Here is a 19,836-nt window from a genome sequence, read left to right as displayed (position 1 = left end):
GTGAACCAAAAGAAAAGAAAGTGCGAAGGAAGGAAAGGCTTTACTACTGCAGTTATTAGTTCCTATTGGGTTTGTGAATTTGACAGTTTCAACAATTTCAATGGAACTCGACAACATCTACTCCTTCCTTGATTCACCAGACAACGATGACGATGACATATCTGATCTCCCTCATCGTTCCATCGATGAGATTCTCAATGACTGTGACACTTCCTCTTCATCATCACCTTCTCCTCCTTCTTCTCCTAAACCCTCTCCCTCTCTCAATCATTCTCTCGTAACCCTAAATTCTCACAATTCGGTTCGCTCCAAACCCGGTTCGTTTTCTCGACCGGATGAACCGTATCGGACCAGGCCGTTCTCGTCTCTGTTCGCTGGGGTGAGGTCCAATGCGAAACCTGGTGCGGCGTTGGCGGCTGCTGCTGCCGCTTCTAGATCTGTTCTGACGCCTCATGCCGCCGCGATGAGGAGAGCAGGGAGCGGGTCTTTGCAGAAAGTTGCATCGTCAGTTGCGGGGAGTGTTGAACCGAGTTTGATCCGCGGCGGTGGTAGTGGTTTTGATGATGTTTCTTCTTCCAAAGGTGAATTGGGTGATTCTAGTGATAAATTCGGTGGTTCTCAATCTTCTAGTGTAGAAAATTTTAATGAGGTAACAACTAAAGTTGAAAAATTTCAGAATATTGATGAGATAAATGATGCAGAATTAGCAACTGAAGTGGATGATTCAATTTTAAAGGCTGATAATATTATTGGCAGTGAGGTTCATAATGATTATTCTTTAGTGAGTAAGGAGAAGAGTGATTTGGATGAGGATGAACCTGATTCTGAGAAGAATATGAATTATGCACCTTTTACCGACAATGATGAAAAACCTAGTATTACTAATCTTGATATTAGTGATAAGAGTGTCAGTGAGAATGGGTTGATGATTGAAGCTGTGGAAACAGAAGAACTAGTGAATGGTAGTTGTTCTGTGGAGGACAGTTATAATGAGGTGAATGTTGGTGACAATGATGACAGTAGTTCGATAAGTCAAGATGTTAATGAGCTAGTTGAAGGTATACTTGAGGAACTAGAGAGGGGAAGGGACACTGGGAGAGGAGACGAAAAATTAAAGTTTTCAAAGAAGCCACTTGAATTAGCTGAAGAACTGGAGAAGAAGCATGCTTCAACCGGTTTTCATTTGGAAGAGGGTGCTGCTGCCCAGCCAATGAGGCTGGAGGGCGTTCGAAGAGGGTCCACGGCAGTGGGATATTTTGACGCTAATACTGATAATGCTGTCACACGAGCCATTTCATCCCAAGCCTTCAGGCACGAACACGGTTCAGCTCAAGTGTTGGCAGTTCATGCCAATTACATTGCAGTAGGAATGACAAAAGGGCTCATTGTTGTAGTACCCAGTAAATATTCCATTTATCATGCTGACAACACTGGCGGAAAGGTTGTTTCCTTATCTAATAATCTTCTTAAACTAGTTCAAGTTCATGAATTATGAAAACTTAAATCTTTTCATGCAAAGATCTGGTGCAATATGCAAAATAATTGAAACTAATTTAGTATTATGTTTACCACTATCGTTTAACTTCCCAATTTCTCTTTTTGAATTTGCATGAAGTTAGTTTCTATCAGATTTGTACCAAAATATCTGAGTCACTTTGCTTGACATAATGAATGAGAAACTTAATGTAATAATGCAAAAAATGTTTATTTATTTAAGAAAAAAAATAAGATTGAAACACCTGAGTTGAACCATCTCACCGGAAAAAATCAGGTCAACATCTGTCCCTTTAAACATTATTAGTGTTTAGAATAAAGATGTCCTTTGAAGTATGAATTTGAACAACCATTTATCCGTTTATATAAATTTGTAATGCAGATCCTTAAAATTTCTAGCATATCAGATGTAGCTTCATTTATCAATTTATGCCATTTATTTGTTAGATGTTGATGCTTGCTGAACAAGGTGATCGATTACATGCTCCAGTAACTTCCATGTCTTTCAATCAACAAGGAGACTTTCTTTTAGCTGGTTATGGTGACGGCCATGTTACTCTCTGGGATGTACAGAAAGGTGTAGTAGCCAAAGTCATTAGCGGAGAGCATACAGTGCCTGTAGTGCATACGCTGTTTCTTGGACAGGATCCTCAGAATACTCGTCAGTTTAAAGCAATTACTGGTGATTGTAAGGGTCTGGTTCTCTTACACAGTTTCTCAGTGGTCCTTTTGCTTAATACATTCAAAATCAAAACTCAGGTAAATCATATTTTCCATTATTGCAATGCTTTGAGTCTGGCATCGTGTTATACAGGGAGCTAGTGAGTTAATTTAATATCCAATCATCTCATGTTTCTCTTTTTTGTTGAACATGTATTAATTTCGTAGTGTCTTCTTGATGGGCAAAGAACGGGCTTAGTGCTATCAGCTTCACCACTCCTTTCTGATGAATTCAGTGGAAGTGCTTCCATCCCTGCCAGCAGTTTAAGCAGCATGATGGGAGGTGTAGTTGGGGGAGATGCAGGTTGGAAACTCTTCAATGAAGGCTCTTCTTTTGTTGAAGAAGGGGTGGTTGTATTTGTCACCTATCAAACTGCTTTGGTGGTATGACAGCTCAGATGTTTTTGCTGATTAAGTGTACCTTTTATCCTGTTAACTCTTTTTCATCTTTGTTGAGACTTTTTTTGCATCGTTTCTTGAAGTTACTAAATCTTTGTTATAGGTACGACTGACTCCTAAGTTGGAAGTTTATGCTCAACTCTCTAGGCCAGATGGAATTCGGGAGGGTTCCATGCCATATACTGCATGGAAACACATGGCACAAACATGTAGTTCTACTGGTATGGAGTCATTTTGTTATATTTCCTGTTGACTTATTTCTAACTATTCCTCTCTTGTAGAGAACAATTCTGCGGAATCTGTGGAAAAAGTTTCGTTGCTTGCAATTGCTTGGGAACAAGAAGTTCAGGTTGCAAAGTTGGTCAAATCAGATTTGAAAGTATATGGGAAATGGACTCTTGAAAGTGCAGCTGTAGGTCTGGCATGGTTGGACGATCAGGTATTATATCATCTCCTGTCTACCTAGGTTAGCTGTGGCAACTTATAGTATTTAATGTCTCCTTCCCTTTTACTCTTCTCCCCGTGTCTATGGTAGTTAAAAATGTTTTTTTTTGTTGCATTTGCTCAGATGCTGGTAGTTCTCACTTCAACTGGACAACTTTATTTATTTGCCAAGGATGGTACTGTCATTCACCAAACAAGTTTTGCTGTAGATGGGATTGGAGGCGATGATCTTGTTTCTTATCATACTCACTTCATCAATATATATGGAAATCCTGAGAAAGCTTATCATAACTCTGTTGCTGTAAGAGGAGCTTCTATTTATATACTTGGTCCAACACACCTGGTCATTTCTCGTCTTCTCCCTTGGAAAGAGCGTATTCTTGTATTGAAGAAAGCAGGTGACTGGATAGGAGCCTTGAACATGGCAATGACTCTTTATGATGGCCATGCTCATGGGGTTGTTGACCTTCCTAGAACCTTGGATGCTGTACATGAGGCCATAATGCCCTTCTCGGTGGAGTTGCTGATATCATATGTCGATGAAGTGTTCTCCTATATTTCAGTGGCATTCTGCAACCAAATTGGAAAATTGGATCAATCCAATGATTCAAATAGTAGAAACAATTCAGTGCATTCTGAGATAAAGGAGCAATACACCCGTGTCGGTGGAGTTGCTGTTGAATTTTGTTGTCATATCAAACGGACAGACATCCTTTTTGACAAAATTTTCTCAAAGTTCATGGATACTCATGTTCAACAGAGAGGTAACTAATTGTCTTTGCTTTGTGTGGTAGGTTATCATTAAGATTGCTTCAGTTTTCAATTCACTTCTTATTTTCATCCCTGTCAGCCCAAGCTTCAATCATTTCCATTGGTTAGTTTTTTAAGTTCGTAGTGACCATCATTCCTTACACTACCAATAGGGAAAATCATGTTAGCAACTTAGCATTATTGTTAATAACACAATGAATTATGAAAATAGACGCTGCCAACCTCAAAGAGGAGGTTGAGAAAAAAAAACTAAATTATCTTGATTTAGTCTAGGTAGATATTCGTTTTGTACTTACCAATACAAAGGGAGACCTCAATACATCTTAGTTTATATTGGGTCGTTCTAAATTTTCTATTACTGCAATTGAAATGGATGCTCAGAATTTTTCGAACATAAAACTAAATTTTCATTCCACTGTATCATCTTTTTCTTTTGTAATACTAAGAATATTTTTAACCTATCATGAGTTATTTAATCCTGGAAACAGTCTCCCTAGAACCGAGCTTGGATACATCAGGAGTTATTTTTAATCTATAATGAGGTCACGAGTTCAAATCTTAACTGATTATTATTTTTTCTTTAATCAGTTGGCAAAATAAAGTTTTAGCAGAGTATTTCAGTGTTTGGACCACTAAGAATTGCAGAAAGAAAATCAATTGAAGATCCTTTTGAAATAGTGACTCATAATTGTTAAATGATTTTACTTTTCTGTTTTCATTGATTCATGGCTGCATTATGTAAATGGATGCTATTCTGAAGCTATGTTTTACAATTAAGTTATTGAGTTGACGTGGACTAGGAGATGTGAATAGTTTGTAAATCTAGCTTTTTCCAGCTTCAAATGAATAACAGTGCAGATACTCGATAAAAAATTTCCAGAAACATTTTTGGAGCTTCTGGAACCATATATTTTAAAGGACATGCTTGGATCTCTTCCTCCTGAGGTATTGGATCATGTCAGCCTTTTTGACCTAGTCAGAGATACATCATTGATATTGAATTTTTTATTTTAATTTTATATTTCCATTTGTTTAATATTTTTCTCCTTTATGGATTTTTCCGTCTTTTCTCAAGATAATGCAAGAACTGGTAGAGTATTATAGCTCCAAAGGGTGGTTGCAGCGGGTTGAGCAATGTGTGCTTCACATGGATATCTCATCCTTGGATTTTAATCAGGTTCTTGTTAGGTCTTTTAAAATCTTTTTTTATTGGCCAATTTATTGAATGGTTATATTTGATACATTCTTTAGGTTGTCAAATTATGCCGGGAGTGTGGACTATATAGTGCTCTGGTGTATCTATTTAATAAAGGCTTGGACGATTTTAGGGCACCTCTGGAGGAACTGTTTGCAGTCTTACAAAATAGCGAAAAGGAAAATGCTACTGCACTCGGGTATGTTGCCTTTCTTTTTTTAATATATTATTCCTATATTGCTTTCACTAGGTAATGCTGATTTATCTGTTTTTGAAATTAATGATTTTGTTTGCATTCTCATGGAATAAAACGGGAAAAAATTTCTCTTCTTGAGAAATGTAACCATGAGAAGTGTATTAAGAGAACAAACTAGGTGTTTGTAGTGCCAATTACCTAATTAATGATGGATTCTCACTTGAACATTCTCTGGCCCTCCCTTTCCTCTGACATCCCATCGAAAAATAAACAACGTAGTGATTGTTTCTTATTCATTGGTTGGCAATAAGTAAAAAATTATCATATTGAAATTATGCTTGAACGAAACTTTCCAGCTACATGCAACCTTTATGTCCATTTACTTTCTCATTTGAACCCAGTTGTGATATTCCATGGGGCCTTCATCAGTTTGTTTTACACACTTATCCTAATACGAAAATTGAATTGGAAACTGGCTACAATTTCCCAGTGTCTGTCTCACATTTGTGTATAAATAATCTGACAGCAATTTAATCACTCCATTTCTTCTCAGTGAAAATTGTTAGTTTCGTTTAAGCTCATTTGATGCTATTAAATCTGTATTTCTGTTGTTTAATCTCTCCTTGAACAGGTATAGAATGTTAGTTTATCTCAAGTATTGCTTTACAGGTCTTGCTTTTCCACCAGGTGATCCCTCCGGTTCTTTTATTTTCTGCTATATTGTTGCAGATTTGCATTCATACTGCATAAAGATGGCTCATCTGCTGCATATATTTTCAGGCCATGGAACCATTCCTCGTACACGTTTACCATCTCTTAGAAAAGAACTTGTAGAGTTTTTGTTAGAGGAATCAAATATGCATAAATCACAAAAAGTTTCAGATTTTGTATCCAAAGGACCCTACCTGAATCTATATCTACTCTTAGAGTTAGACAGTGAAGCTACGTTGGATGTCCTCAAATGTGCTTTTGTGGTTGATGAAATTTCAAATGCCCTCACATCTTCGTTGAGTACAGATGATAGCTCTATTGAGGATGCAAAAATAGAAACTGATAATGTTACTGAAACTCAAAATACTTTGGTTCAGAGCACAGTAGATGCTCTCATTCAAATAATTGATATGAATGTTGTTACGACAGATACCACCTCAAGTAGTGGTGATGATGGATTGTTAAAAGAGTGGCCTTCAAAGGACATAGTGTATCTGTTTGAGTTCATTTCTTACTATGTTGCTCTCCAAAGAGCTAAAGTCTCAAAAGGTGTGTTGTGTCAAATATTGAAATATTTGACAACAGATAGTTACTTTACAACTAATGTTTCTAGTCATAGTTCAACTCCAAAAAATAGAGAAAAGCAAGTGCTTGCACTTCTGGAAGTACTGCCTGAGTCAGAGTGGGATACATCATATGTGCTAGAGCTATGTGAAAGAGCCCAGTTTCACCAGGTATCTCATTGTCCGTCTTGATGATACTGTCTTCAGAAGCATAGTGTGGTCCAGTGTACCAAATATTTATTTTTATCTGGTTAAGTGATTCTTCTAGCTTTGTTTGTTGGGTTTCAGGTTTGTGGGTTGATTCATACCATCAGACATGAGCCTGTGGCTGCCTTAGATAGTTATATGAATGATGTAGATGAGCCTGTTCATGCGTTCTCCTTCATTAACAGAACATTGTCACAGTTGACTGGCAACAACCATGCTGCAATTCGATCAGCAGTCATATCTCGAATTCCTGAGTTGATTGAATTAAGCAGGTAATTCTCCTTATACAGTTTTACTCAGCTTGGACTTGTTTGGCAGGCTATACAGCATTTGTGGTTTCTTTATTTATTCAACCCAAATAATTGTTATGTTCATTTAATCTTTTTAATTACTTGTAGGGAGGGTACGTTCCATATGGTTATCAGTCATTTTAGTGATGAAAGTGCACACATCCTCACTGAACTTCACTCGCATCGAAGAAGTCTTTTCCTTTATTTAAAGACACTCATTGAGCTCCACTTATTTGGCACCCTAGACTTATCTAAATTGAGAAGGGATCATATTATGAATCCATGTAATGATAAGCAGGTTAAAGATTACCACCAAGGACTCAGTGACTACTTAGAGAACATTTCTAATTTCCCCAAGTATATTCGTGAAAATCCTATCCATGTCCCTGATGATCTTATTGAGCTTTACCTTGAGGTGAGTTTTTTTAACAATGTTTGTGCATGGACATGATGAATTTGATTTTTTAGTTTTATTCTTTTTGTCATCTAGAAAGGCTTAGTGTCACTGTCTTCGTTATTGTTCTTGGGATGTTTAATTTTCCAGTTTATGTGGTTACTTCTTTCTAAAGTTTCTATCACTTCCAAATTTCCATTTTCCCTCAGGATTGGGGTTGGAGATACAGATCTTAATTCTTATTTATTTGCTTTTTCTGTATTTAGGCTTTTTTATCTTCTCATGTTTGGTAAAACAGTTTTCTAGTCCCGGAATTTTGTTGCTGTAGTTGAAGAAAAAACTAATTTTTTTTCATGTTTTGATTTTGCAGTTATTATGCCAGTATGAAGGGGGTTCAGTTCTCAAGTTTCTCGAAATGTTTGATAGCTATCGTGTCGAACAATGTTTACGCCTGTGCCAAAAGTATGGCATTATTGATGCTGCTGCATTTTTATTAGAAAGGGTTGGTGATGTTGGAACTGCTCTTTCACTTACACTTTCAGATCTGAATGATAAATTTGTTGAGCTTGATGCCGCTGTCGAAACTGTAGTTTCAAGCCAATCCTTGGGTGGTTCTTCCAATGTGGAAGTATTCAACATTGTTTCAAGAATTAAGGAGGTCTTATATCTGTTCCTGGAATTGTATTATTTTAAATGAATCTGTAAAGATGAATGTATGCTTTGATGGGTGTGTTTTGTACTATTAAGTAAACTAATATTTTAGATGGTTGCTAATCCAATAGGTGAATGACATACACAAGTTATTGCATGCCTGCATTGGTCTGTGTCAGCGGAACACTCCTCGTCTAAATCCTGAAGAATCAGAGGCACATTGGTTTAAATTACTTGACTCGTAAGTTTAATATCAACATACATTTCCATTGTTGCGTGTATTTTATTTATGGGTTAATTTGTAGGTTAGTTATCAGAGTTTTTCTCCTTAGCAATGAAATAACATGTGGTATTCTTAACCCCCTTCTCAAGGATTCTATGCCCAGCAGACATTTATCTGGCCATCTCATTGTTTTAGCCAAAAAAAATAAGAAGAGTATAGCAGTGATTTTTATGTGAAAAAGGCAAAATATGATACGGCATTTTGGCTGTGGAGTCCCACTATTCTCACTATGAACATAGAAGTTACAATTTATCCAAGATGAAAGTGACTGACAGACTTACATGAAGTGTTTAATTGTTTATAATAATTGATGAACTAAAATAGAGGGAAGCCTTGGCGCAACGATAAGATTGTTGTTTAGTGACCAAGAAGTCACGGGTTCAAATCTTGGAGATAGTCTCTTCAGGTGCAGAGTAAGGCTTCATATATCTATCTTTCCCAAACCCCACTAGGTGGGTGCCTCGTGAACTGGGCTGCCCTTATTAATTAATGAACTAAAACGTCTGAAGAAAAATCTTCACTATTATCGTCACTGACATTTGATTTGAGAGATCTTTCAGTAACTATCCTTTGATTTTTATTCAGGTTTTGTGACCCATTGATGGATTCAAATGCTGAAGAGAGAGCAAATGATAGAAACAATTATTTTGGAGTGCTAGCTGGATTAGATGATTCACAACCAGATAAAAACACATATAAAAGCAGTTGGAAAATCTCGAAGTCCCGAAATGGTCAAATATTGAGAAGATTGCTATCCCAGTTCATTAAAGATATTGTTGAGGGAATGATAGGTCTTGTTCACCTTCCAGCTATCATGTCCAAACTCCTGTCTGATAATGGGACTCAAGAATTTGGCGATTTTAAACTCACCATATTGGGTATGCTGGGAACATATGGTTTTGAAAGAAGAATTCTGGTAAGGTGAACCTGTTCCATTTTATTGTTTATATTTTAAAAATATGTTTCTATAATCTAGCTTTACGAAGTATATTATTCTTCATATACTCCCAATTAAAATTATCAGATGATGCTTTAAATAAGATATTTTCAAAATTCGACAAAATGTTTTCAACGTGAATTTTTATGCATGTAATCTTGCTTGTTGTATTTGTTGACAATTCATTCGGAATCAAAATATGGTTGTAAACTTGAATTTATACATGAGTTTTATCTTGTACCATTTTTATCACAATCACCATTATGCAATAGGCTGTGACTAGCTTCTGTCCTTGAATTTTCATGTAATTTGTTGACATATTTATAGCCGACCCCACCTAGTTAGCCCATCCTACCTAGTGAGACTGAGGTTTGGTTGTTCTTGTTGTATATTCATTTATTTACTTTTACATCACCAGGTTGTGTTCATTTCTAGATATCTGTAAAATAGTGGGCTTTGTAAGAATAAAATGAATTCCTTTACCTTATTGTAAATATGAATCCCTTTAGTAAACTGTGGACCAGTAGCTATTACTTGCAATAGTTTTGACATTGTATGAACTTTTTATGGACAATTTCTGTCTCTTCTATGAAAACCTTATAGTTACAAAATTTAAATTTTCTTCCATTCATCTTGAAGAGGTTTTATATTTTATCCTGATTTACTTCTCTTGCCACTCCTTGTGCACTTTAGGATGCTGCCAAATCCTTGATAGAGGATGACACGTTTTATACTATGAGTTTACTGAAGAAAGGGGCATCTCATGGATATGCTCCCAAGAGTCTAGTGTGCTGTATTTGTAATTGCCTCCTAACAAAGAACTTCATTAGCTCCGGAATTCGAATTTTCAACTGTGGCCATGCAATTCATCTCCAATGTGAAGCTCTGGAAATTGAGTCATCAAGCAGAGGTTCTTCACCTGGATGCCCCATATGCATGCCTAACCAGAAACCCCTACCGTCTAGAAACAAATCAGTTATTGCAGAGAATGGCTTGATCAATAAATTCTCATCAGCACGCCAATACCCTCATGGTAGTACTGTTCATCCGCATGAAAGCGATTTATCAGAGAATATGTATGGGCATCAACAGATATCGCGGGTAATATAAACAAACCTCTTTATATCATCTCATTAATATTTTGTCCATGTTCAGGCTTTCTATACTGCTAGACATTTAATAGTTTATCTTGGTGCTGCAGTTTGAGATGTTGAACAGCTTGCAGAAAAATCAGAGATTTATCCAAATAGAAAACTTGCCGCAGTTGAGGCTTGCCCCGCCTGCTGTGTACCATGAGAAGGTAAATAAAGTCCCAGGTTTTCTGGCAGGAGAACATAGCAATAGTTCTGCAGTTGTAGAGAAACAAAGTAGAAACAAGCAAAACCGGGAGCTTAGAGTTAAAGGTTCATCAATTCGATTTCCTTTAAAATCAAGTATATTTGGTGAGTGATGACAATGTTGTTGAAGAAAGTTATGGTTGTCTTTAGGACTGTCTGTTGTTTAATTCTGACACAAGGGAAACTTGTTTGCAGGTAAAGAGAAAACAAGTAAGCGGTGAGGAACTGTTTTTGAAGAACAAGAGAACTGTATAGGCGAGAGAGACCAAGTACTAACCAACTATACAGGCTAACATCTATATAGCTACGGGATTTTGATGTATCTCAACCCTATTAGCCAGTATCATTCTTTAGAATTAGTAGTATACTTCATGTACATTTTACTAACTTTTGTAACTATATGTTATATTATACACAAGATTTTATACTTTTACATGTGTACATTACACAATATAAAGATCATTAATTCCTTTGCAGGTTGATTTAAGATATTCTGAATAATGTAAAAGAAAAGAGTGATCAAATAATTTGATAAGGAAACCATCTACTCCTGTTTTCCTTCCTTGTTGTTTAAGGATCATTACCTTGCTTTTAGCCAATGCAATTTCTTATAAATGATTCAGTTTCAGCTCGAGTTTGATGTAGAAATTTTCTCCAGGTAGTATAGTAGGCATCCATAATCATTAGCACAGTCTTTTTGAAAGCTACTTAAAACCTGGGAAGTTATAGGCTGAAAGCTTAGTGAATGAAGTAGAAATATTTGATGAAATTAACTAATCAACTAGCTCCACTAAAAAAACTAATCAACTAGCTCCACTAAAAAAACAATCAACTTGCTAATACAGATATTCATATTCCAATTTTCTATTCATAATATTTGAACCTAGAACTTTACTTAAAGGAACCAAACTCCTTACCGCTTGGATCAAGAAGCATTGGTTATTCTAAGCTAATATTTTTGTTTTGTTTTAAAAAACCGTTTTCAAACACATGTTTTCTTAGAATTATGATATTTTTCTTATTGTTGTAGTAATAACTTACTGGATAATATTGGGCCGAAAGCCTAGTTTTAACCTGTTTTGTCCATAAACTAATTGTTGAATCCCAAAAAAAGGAGAGAAAAATATACTGAAAAACATATAAAAGGGCCCAACCGGGTTCGAACCGGTGACCTCTTGATCTGCAGTCAAATGCTCTACCACTGAGCTATGGACCCATATGATATATGTTTCGAGATGATTTAATATTTATACACAAAAAACAATATATGTTGAGATAATGGTAGGAACGTTGCAATTGAAATTAAGCGGGTCACTCACTCTCTTCATTCTTGAACAAACTGAGCGGAGGATGACAAATTATCATTATCTGTTATTTCAATCGGGGAGTAGGAAATGTTGCCATTGAAATGTTATTTCAATTTGAAATTAAATATGTTACAAATGAGTTTGAATTATTTAATCATATTATTTATTACCATGTGAAATGGTAGAAACATTTAATTGTAAAATTATGATAGAAATCACAAAAATAAAATAGATTGTGAAGTATATTACTCTGTCCAAAAAAATTATGAATTTGAAGACACGACATGTTTGCATATAACATTGACAACTAGCTTGAATAAGGGACACTCTTTTTTCTGTATGAAAAGGACTTGGAAGTGTGCCAGGTCTGCATGTAACAAGGTTTACATATTCAATCCATTCACTTACTTCAGTTCAGGTAGAAACTCTATTCTAGCCAAACCATATTTCCTTAATTTCCCAAAGATATAACTCACATCAACTAAGGATAGAGGCTCTCACTATAAGGTATAATATTTGGTCAATGTCAATGTTTTGCAATTTACACCATCCGTTATCATCAACCATTAAAAGCATAAATGATGAATATTGCTTAATAGAATATAAAACTTATCTACCCATAATGCCTCCATTTTTCTTCTCTACCCAAAATGACTAACTGCTCAAGTATAAAACATTCTCATATCACCGAGTTCATATCTGTTGTCCCATTATTTTGTATTACTCAATGTGTCAGAAAATATAATTTGTCAGAAAAATATTTAATAATTACAATTTTAACTTAAATATTTTTTTCAACCAATCAAAAATAATAATACATAGAGTAGTATAAAAATGAGACAACATATATACTATCCTTAATTACCGGCTTTACATTAGCTCGAAATGGATTGGAGCTTAGAGGTGTGTTGTAATTATATGATTTATATACAAACATGGAAGTCCTCTCCTATTTGAAAAATTAACAATTATGCTCAATTCTTTTTTTCTTCTTTCTCCCAAATACGGATGTATATTGTTATAATTATATATTATTATAATTTTTATATAATCAAACGTCGTTCACCAAATCAGATTATGTATATTATTTAACGGGTACTATTTAAAATTCGTTTTTATTTTAAAAAGGTTGTTTTAATCAATATGTGAATAGTAGTGTTGGAAAAGTTGGTTGGATTTTGGTGGCAGTGGCACCTGTCTATCCTCATTCTATTGACTATTTATTGCTATCAAAGTTGGTTGGATTTTGGTCCATAGGCCACCGGTGGAAGCGAGACCCGCAAAATTGGTGTCATCGAATCAAAATGAGCACAACTGAAGAAATATGGTTCACTTTGTTTTTTCATTGAGGGATACTTTTATGAGTTAGATTTTGGATAAAAATAGAGAGAAATGAATGACTTAAAATTATGAAATACACTTGTTTTATGACTCTCAAGTCTTTATTTTTCATTTATTCTCCTATAAAATTTAATTCTCAAATTAACCCTTAAAGAACTACTTATATTATGTTCTATTAATGATTTCAGGAATTATGGAATCGTTACAACTGAGGTGTATATTAAAAAACGAATTCTCCTTTTCAGGAAAATGTATCAAAAAGAATATTTGGTTCTTCTAATTTATTAGTTTTTTTAATGTTTTATCATGGTCGCATGTGGGAAAAATAAGTCACATGATTTTGTTGTTAAAAAATCTCATGTGACCTTGACCTTCACATAGGGGATATTTCATACAAAATGTTAAGATAAGGTTCGTTACGTTCGCATATATATCATGGATTTTGAAAAGAAACATAATTGGAGCAATATATATAACTAATAACAAAAAAATCGGTGCAATAAATTTTACAAGATTTGAGAGGTTAGAAATGATTGTTTTTTGAAACAAAAAAATGTATTAAAATAGTACAACGTGTGCTTACTCAATATAAATGAAAAAAATAGAAAATTATAAAGAAAAAACAACAAAACCAAGGGTGAGAGCACCATTGGTTAAAAAATCTAACTTTGATATCTAAAGTGATATTGTGAAACCCGAGTCGGACGATAAATCAGAAGAAGTCTCGTATTAGGTTTAAACAGTTAAACTGTTTGGTCTGACCTGACGATTTTATACATAATTAATAATTTTTATCTATAAATATATAATTATATACAAATGTAAACTTTTATATAATTAATAATAATGTATAATTACATTGAAGTAAAGTCTTTTCATTTTTTTTGGACTAGAGTAAAACAAAATATTAGAATAATGTTTCATTTTTTAATTTTTAATTGAACCGTCCAGTTTACTTCTCGTGTTAATCTGATTTAACCGAGTTTAACACGGTTGGACCAAAATTTTTCCTGTTCAAAGTGATCCAACCGCCACTCAATTAAAACGGTAAACTAGAACCGTTTTCAAATCCAGTAAGTAATCAAACTGGGCGGACCGTCCAGTTTTTATAACATGATGGAAAGTTTGGTTTATGACACACCTTATTATCATTAGAAATGATTTGGACAAAGTGTTAGAAGTGAATTTTTTTTTATATAATAATAAAAAGTATTTCTTATTTATGGTATATAATAAATCTTTTTTTATAGTATGTGATTGTTATTTTCAACAAATTTCGGTAACAAATGTAAACCATAAAAAAGAAAGAAATAAAAGATTAAATGTTAGAATACAATGGTAAAAGAAATATTATTTTTTTTAAAATGTATTAATTTAGTTTTTCTGATAAAAATGAATTATAAATCACACATACAAACGTTAGTATTTCCTAATTATAGGCCTAATATTTATCATTTAATCCCAACGCTGAATACGATAATTCCAAAGTCCCTCACCCTAGTTTCCTCCGTCAAATTCACCTTCTTCCCTTACCCTTTTATATATAATCCACATTCTTCTTCTTCTTCTTCTTCTTTCATTAACATTTCTCTCTCTCTTTTTTGTTGCAGAAACAACAATGTCTTTCTCTGCAACCAAGTTTGTTCACCCTCTTCCTCTCAATTCCTCCACCCCTTCTCCCAGATCTACTGAAAAATCTCTCTCTTTTGATCCATCATTCAAAGCTACTTCCTCTTTTGTTGGATCCACACACAAACTTCGATTCAATGCTTTCTCTAAGTCTCTTTCTCAACGCCGTTCATCATCTTCACATATTGTTGCTGTCTCCGATGTTGTCAAGGAGAAGAAGCTCAAAACTAACTCCAATCTGGTAATCTCTTTATTCATCTTCGTTTTCATATTAAAGATCTGTACTTTCTGAAAATTACTATTGATTCTCGTAATGGGTATCTTAAAAAACTGAACTTTTGTAATTACTATTTAATTCGGCTCATGTGAATTGGACCCTGTTGGTTTATAAGCTGCACGATTCAAATTTGAGTGCCCTTTTGTATATTTGGATGTATAGTTGCTTGACACAATGATAATGATATTTTTTTCCTGTGTTATTTGTTCAATTGGGTTCAGATTATTGAAAACATTTAGGATGTGTTTGGGAACCCACTCGTAAAACTAAGTTTTGATTGAGTGGGTTTTCCAATTTTAATATTATTTTAATGAGTTTGTAGTAAGTAGTAAATGATTATTCATGTTTGGATAATATGGAATGAATAGTATTTAGATAGTGTTAGCAAGACCAACTTTTTAGATTTCATATTACCGAATTTGTAATATGCACAGTGAAAATGAATGGGACAATATGACATTTTCTAATGGTATTATTATTATAATAGTAGATGAAAACCCAAATTGTATTTTGATGAATGCAGAATTGAAAATTTATTACTTCTTCAACTAAGGTTTGGGCTCCATATCCAGATATAGGTGATTATCTTGGGAATATCAATCATGCTGAAAAATATTCAAAATTGAGTTTAGACCCTCCAAAATAGTAAACACTACATTAGTCTTGTGGTTAGTTTGCAATTTTCAATTGGGAATTCCTCTTTTTTGCGACTATTGATTTTACATGTATTTGTCTGTGCAGCTTATTACAAAAGAGGAAGGTTTGGATCTCTATGAAGACATGGTATTAGGGAGGTCATTTGAGGACATGTGCGCCCAGATGTACTACAGGGGCAAAATGTTTGGTTTTGTTCACTTGTACAACGGCCAAGAAGCTGTGTCAACTGGGTTTATCAGGCTTCTGAAGAAGGAAGATTATATAGTGAGCACCTACAGGGACCATGTCCATGCACTGAGTAAGGGAGTCCCGGCTCGCAGTGTGATGAGTGAACTCTATGGGAAGGCCACAGGAATCTGCCGAGGTCAGGGCGGTTCAATGCATATGTTCTCGAAAGAGCACAATCTGATTGGTGGGTTTGCCTTCATTGGTGAAGGAATTCCAGTGGCCACTGGGACTGCATTTACATGCAAGTACAGAAGAGAGGTTCTGAAAGAGCCAGGTGCTGATAATGTGACAGTCGCATTTTTTGGAGATGGGACTTGTAATAATGGGCAATTCTTTGAATGCCTGAACATGGCAGCTTTGTGGAAGTTGCCAATTATATTTGTGGTCGAAAACAATTTGTGGGCTATTGGGATGTCACATCTCAGGTCAACTTCTGATCCTCAGATATGGAAGAAAGGACCAGCATTTGGGATGCCAGGGGTTCATGTAGATGGGATGGATGTTTTGAAGGTCAGAGATGTGGCAAAGGAGGCAATCGAAAGAGCCAGAAGAGGAGAGGGACCAACTTTGGTGGAATGTGAGACCTATAGATTTAGAGGACACTCATTGGCTGATCCCGATGAGCTTCGTGACCCTGGTGAGCATTTATATAATTATTTATTTCCACCATGGTCTTAATTTTGAAGCAAATATGTTATTGTTCCTGTGCTTTTCTGGTGCTACCTATCTTCAGTTGCACTATGCATCCCTATTTGTTTATTTTGTCATATAGTTTATAGTTTACTAAGCTTCCTTTTTGTATACTCAAATGGCTTAACCGCTTAACTGATCTAAAGCAAGATAACTCTTGGTTGTTTGGTTTGCTTAACTTCCAAGCTTCCTAGGAATTTAAACATTTTTTGAAGATCTTTCTTTTACATGTTGCTGATCAACAATATTATGATGCTCAGAGACAATGTATGCCTATTCAGGTAGTTGCTAGTCATTTTGTTAGCCCTTCTTCCCTCACAACAGAACAAAGAGGTTCTTATTCTGATTCTTATTGGCTATATAGATTAGCGATATATAAACCTCATATCTTGATATGGTTAAACTTGCACTCATGCACTTTAAATCTAGTAATGGTTGAAAGAGGTTCCACCTTTATCATTGGGTGTTGGTAATGTTAGTAACTTCATTGGGAAAAGATGTCCAATAGGATGGGGATACTAGGTTTAATCAATAAATGAAGGGTTCTCTACCTTAAGCAACCAATTTCTTAGTCTTGAGCCATTATCATATGATTTCAAATGATTTGTGAAAAAATTGTGTATTGACATGCATTTTGATCCCTGTGCTATGGGAAAACCAGGTGAATGCAGCTGTTCGGTGGCAGTTGTAACTTGTATACCACTTGCCCAATGTGTTGAATGATTTGATAAGGACCATAGAAATATGGTCTAAGTTTAGCGGTTGGGCGTTTTACAGATTTCAGACCTATAGGGCTGCAACTTCAATTAGACTCAGCCCCCTTCCTGAAACACTACTTCTCATCTGTGTTTTTTAGCCTGTACCCGGTTCTGTTATTAAGCTTTCAACAGGCGAGCCTTCAATTCCTGCAGCACCTCATCCCGCAGTTGCTGTAATTGATTTACAGCTTCCGCTTTAGATGGAATAGCAGCATTGTAATTAGTATTGAACCAGAACACCGCCCACACCAACCAATCTGCCCATTGTTTAGGCTTGGTCCCTGACTCCCTGTCATGCCACGTAAATAAGTTTGTAAACATCTATTGACAACTTCAGTTTGACCCTGAGATTATGTAGTATATTCCATCTCTAGCACTGCCTAATTTATGTTGATGAGTATAAAAGATTTCCATTTTCCTTTACTTTTATTGTTGTCATGGCTTCCTCGCAGAAATGTTTTGGAATGTTGATAGGATGCTTATTATGGGATTTATTAGAAATGGGATAGGATAGAATATTATATAGTTATTTAGATTTAATTAAATAATTTGTATTCAATATTTTTAGAATGTTCTTATATTGTTAGATGATGACCATCCTATTTCTAATAAATCCCATAATAAGCATCCTATCAAATGTCTGTATGCTTAGCCACTTGTCAACAGAATAAAAAACTAAACAAACAGGTGAATGTTTTTGCAAGGGTTTATATTTGACATATGAGGGTATCCTTCGCCTGATGGAGTTTACGTATAAGACGGAAAAAGTAAAATTAAATCTGATTTGTTTTATCCTGGATTACAGTGTTATCTTTTTCCTTAGTCCATTCATAATGTTGTTTATTGCAAAGCAGGGAATGCTTATTATGATTGCTAGCTTTATATCAGTTCCTATTTTTGTTTTGTTCGGGGCATTCATCTGTATGTTAATGTGTGTATAATGTGAAGTTTGTTACTTTAAATGAACTATATGAAATTTTGAACTACTTTTTAAAGCAGTCACTTGACTACTTTGGCAAGGTGGTAGTTGCTTAGTTATTGGGTTGTCTAATACATTTAACATGATTTATCATTAAAGATGTGCTAAATTTATAATTTGCCTTGTAACCTGGAAGGCTGGAAGCCATGAGTTCAAATTCTGGAAACAACTTTTTCGCAAGTGATAGTAAGGTTGTGTATATCTATCTACCTTTCCTAGACCCCACTAGGTGGTGAGAGCCTCATATACTGGGCTGCTTTTCTATGCTTTCTTCATATGTTCGTAAAACATTATTAACATCAGAATTGGCAATGCGATGTTCATAATGATTATCAATCATCATAGTAATCTGTTTTTGCTTTGGCAGCTGAGAAAGCAAAGTATGCTACCAGGGATCCCATCGCTGCACTGACCAAATACATTCTCGAGAACAAATTAGCCAGTGAACAAGAATTGAAGAGCATAGACAAGAAAATCGAGGAGCTCCTAGATGAAGCTGTTGACTTTGCAGACGCGAGTCCTCATCCGGAACGCAGCCAGCTTTTAGAGAATGTGTTTGCTGATCCTAAAGGTTTTGGAATTGGTCCAGATGGCAAGTATAGATGTGAGGATCCAAAATTCACCCAAGGCACTGCTCATGTCTAATCTTTATGTCTTCACAACTTCTATCTTCTTGGACCTTTTAGTTTTATATGCAGATTCTAGTCATCAAATCTTACTAAATAGAATGCATTATGTTGTCTTATATAAACAGGTCTTGTTCTTTAGGTTGGAAATTTTGTTTTTTCTTGTCTTATGTTTATCTGTTTGTGGAACTTATGTCAAGAATAACAATCCCCGAAGTTTGATTACATACTTTTGCAGATTTCATAGCCTCTACGAACTGGTGTAAAATGATAATTTTACCTTTACATGTTATTTTTGTTAGTCCATTTATATCTTAGGTGTCTCAAATATGATTGCTACGTGGGATAACAAAGTCCTATATTTGTAGGCAAATTATCTAGTGGCTGAGAATCTTGGCCTTATCACACGGCAATGTAAATCAATGTTTGGGAATTGATGTTTAAAGTTTGAACTAAAAAGCTTTTTTAAATTTGACTAAAATTATGGTTGTTAAATTGAAAATTAGCTGAAAGCTGAAAATGTATTTGAAGGTTGAAAATGTATTTGAAGGCTGAAAATGTAGCTGAAAGTTTGATTACATTCCTTTGCAGATTTCATAGCCTCTACGAACTGGTGCAAAATGATAATTTTACTTTTACATGTTATTTTTGTTTGAGAAAACAATTTACAATAAATAATTAATAATATATTAATTGTATATAAATCTATACACTATCATCATATAGATATTATATTTATTATGTTGTTTTTG

General features: G+C 34.9%; 2 protein-coding genes and 1 non-coding gene across 7 annotated transcripts; 2 read left to right on the top strand and 1 right to left on the bottom strand.

Annotated features, from left to right (window-relative positions):
• Positions 1 to 11,154, top strand: LOC109360502 (vacuolar protein sorting-associated protein 8 homolog). 4 transcript variants are annotated; one of them, XM_019605450.1, is made up of 21 exons: positions 101 to 1,441; positions 1,942 to 2,253; positions 2,383 to 2,598; positions 2,717 to 2,834; positions 2,895 to 3,052; positions 3,182 to 3,821; positions 4,709 to 4,773; positions 4,904 to 5,005; positions 5,080 to 5,222; positions 5,851 to 5,906; positions 6,000 to 6,664; positions 6,782 to 6,972; positions 7,099 to 7,405; positions 7,755 to 8,042; positions 8,167 to 8,276; positions 8,904 to 9,234; positions 9,949 to 10,356; positions 10,457 to 10,697; positions 10,788 to 10,825; positions 10,859 to 10,893; positions 10,927 to 11,154. In XM_019605450.1, exons 1-19 carry the CDS (start codon positions 101 to 103, stop codon positions 10,811 to 10,813), a joined length of 5,718 nt encoding a protein of 1,905 aa, XP_019460995.1. In that variant the 3' UTR covers positions 10,814 to 10,825; positions 10,859 to 10,893; positions 10,927 to 11,154. The 4 variants fall into 4 exon arrangements, with proteins under 4 accessions (XP_019460996.1, XP_019460994.1, XP_019460995.1 ...); XM_019605448.1 differs by having other exon boundaries at positions 10,859 to 11,154; XM_019605449.1 differs by having other exon boundaries at positions 3 to 1,441; positions 10,788 to 11,154.
• Positions 11,737 to 11,808, bottom strand: TRNAC-GCA. The gene has a single exon. It is a non-coding gene; the product is annotated as a tRNA-Cys (tRNA).
• LOC109360637 (pyruvate dehydrogenase E1 component subunit alpha-3, chloroplastic) lies at positions 14,703 to 19,323 on the top strand. Of its 2 annotated transcripts, XM_019605671.1 has the most exons (4): positions 14,703 to 15,110; positions 15,888 to 16,668; positions 18,826 to 19,110; positions 19,157 to 19,323. In XM_019605671.1, exons 1-3 carry the CDS (start codon positions 14,859 to 14,861, stop codon positions 19,101 to 19,103), a joined length of 1,311 nt encoding a protein of 436 aa, XP_019461216.1. In that variant the 5' UTR covers positions 14,703 to 14,858; the 3' UTR covers positions 19,104 to 19,110; positions 19,157 to 19,323. The 2 variants fall into 2 exon arrangements, with proteins under 2 accessions (XP_019461216.1, XP_019461215.1); XM_019605670.1 differs by having other exon boundaries at positions 18,826 to 19,323.

Source organism: Lupinus angustifolius, chromosome LG11 (assembly GCF_001865875.1).
Source record: "Lupinus angustifolius cultivar Tanjil chromosome LG11, LupAngTanjil_v1.0, whole genome shotgun sequence".
Taxonomy (NCBI): Eukaryota; Viridiplantae; Streptophyta; class Magnoliopsida; order Fabales; family Fabaceae; genus Lupinus; species Lupinus angustifolius.
Note: the sequence above shows the minus strand (reverse complement) of the source record. Positions and strands in the feature narration are given on the sequence as shown.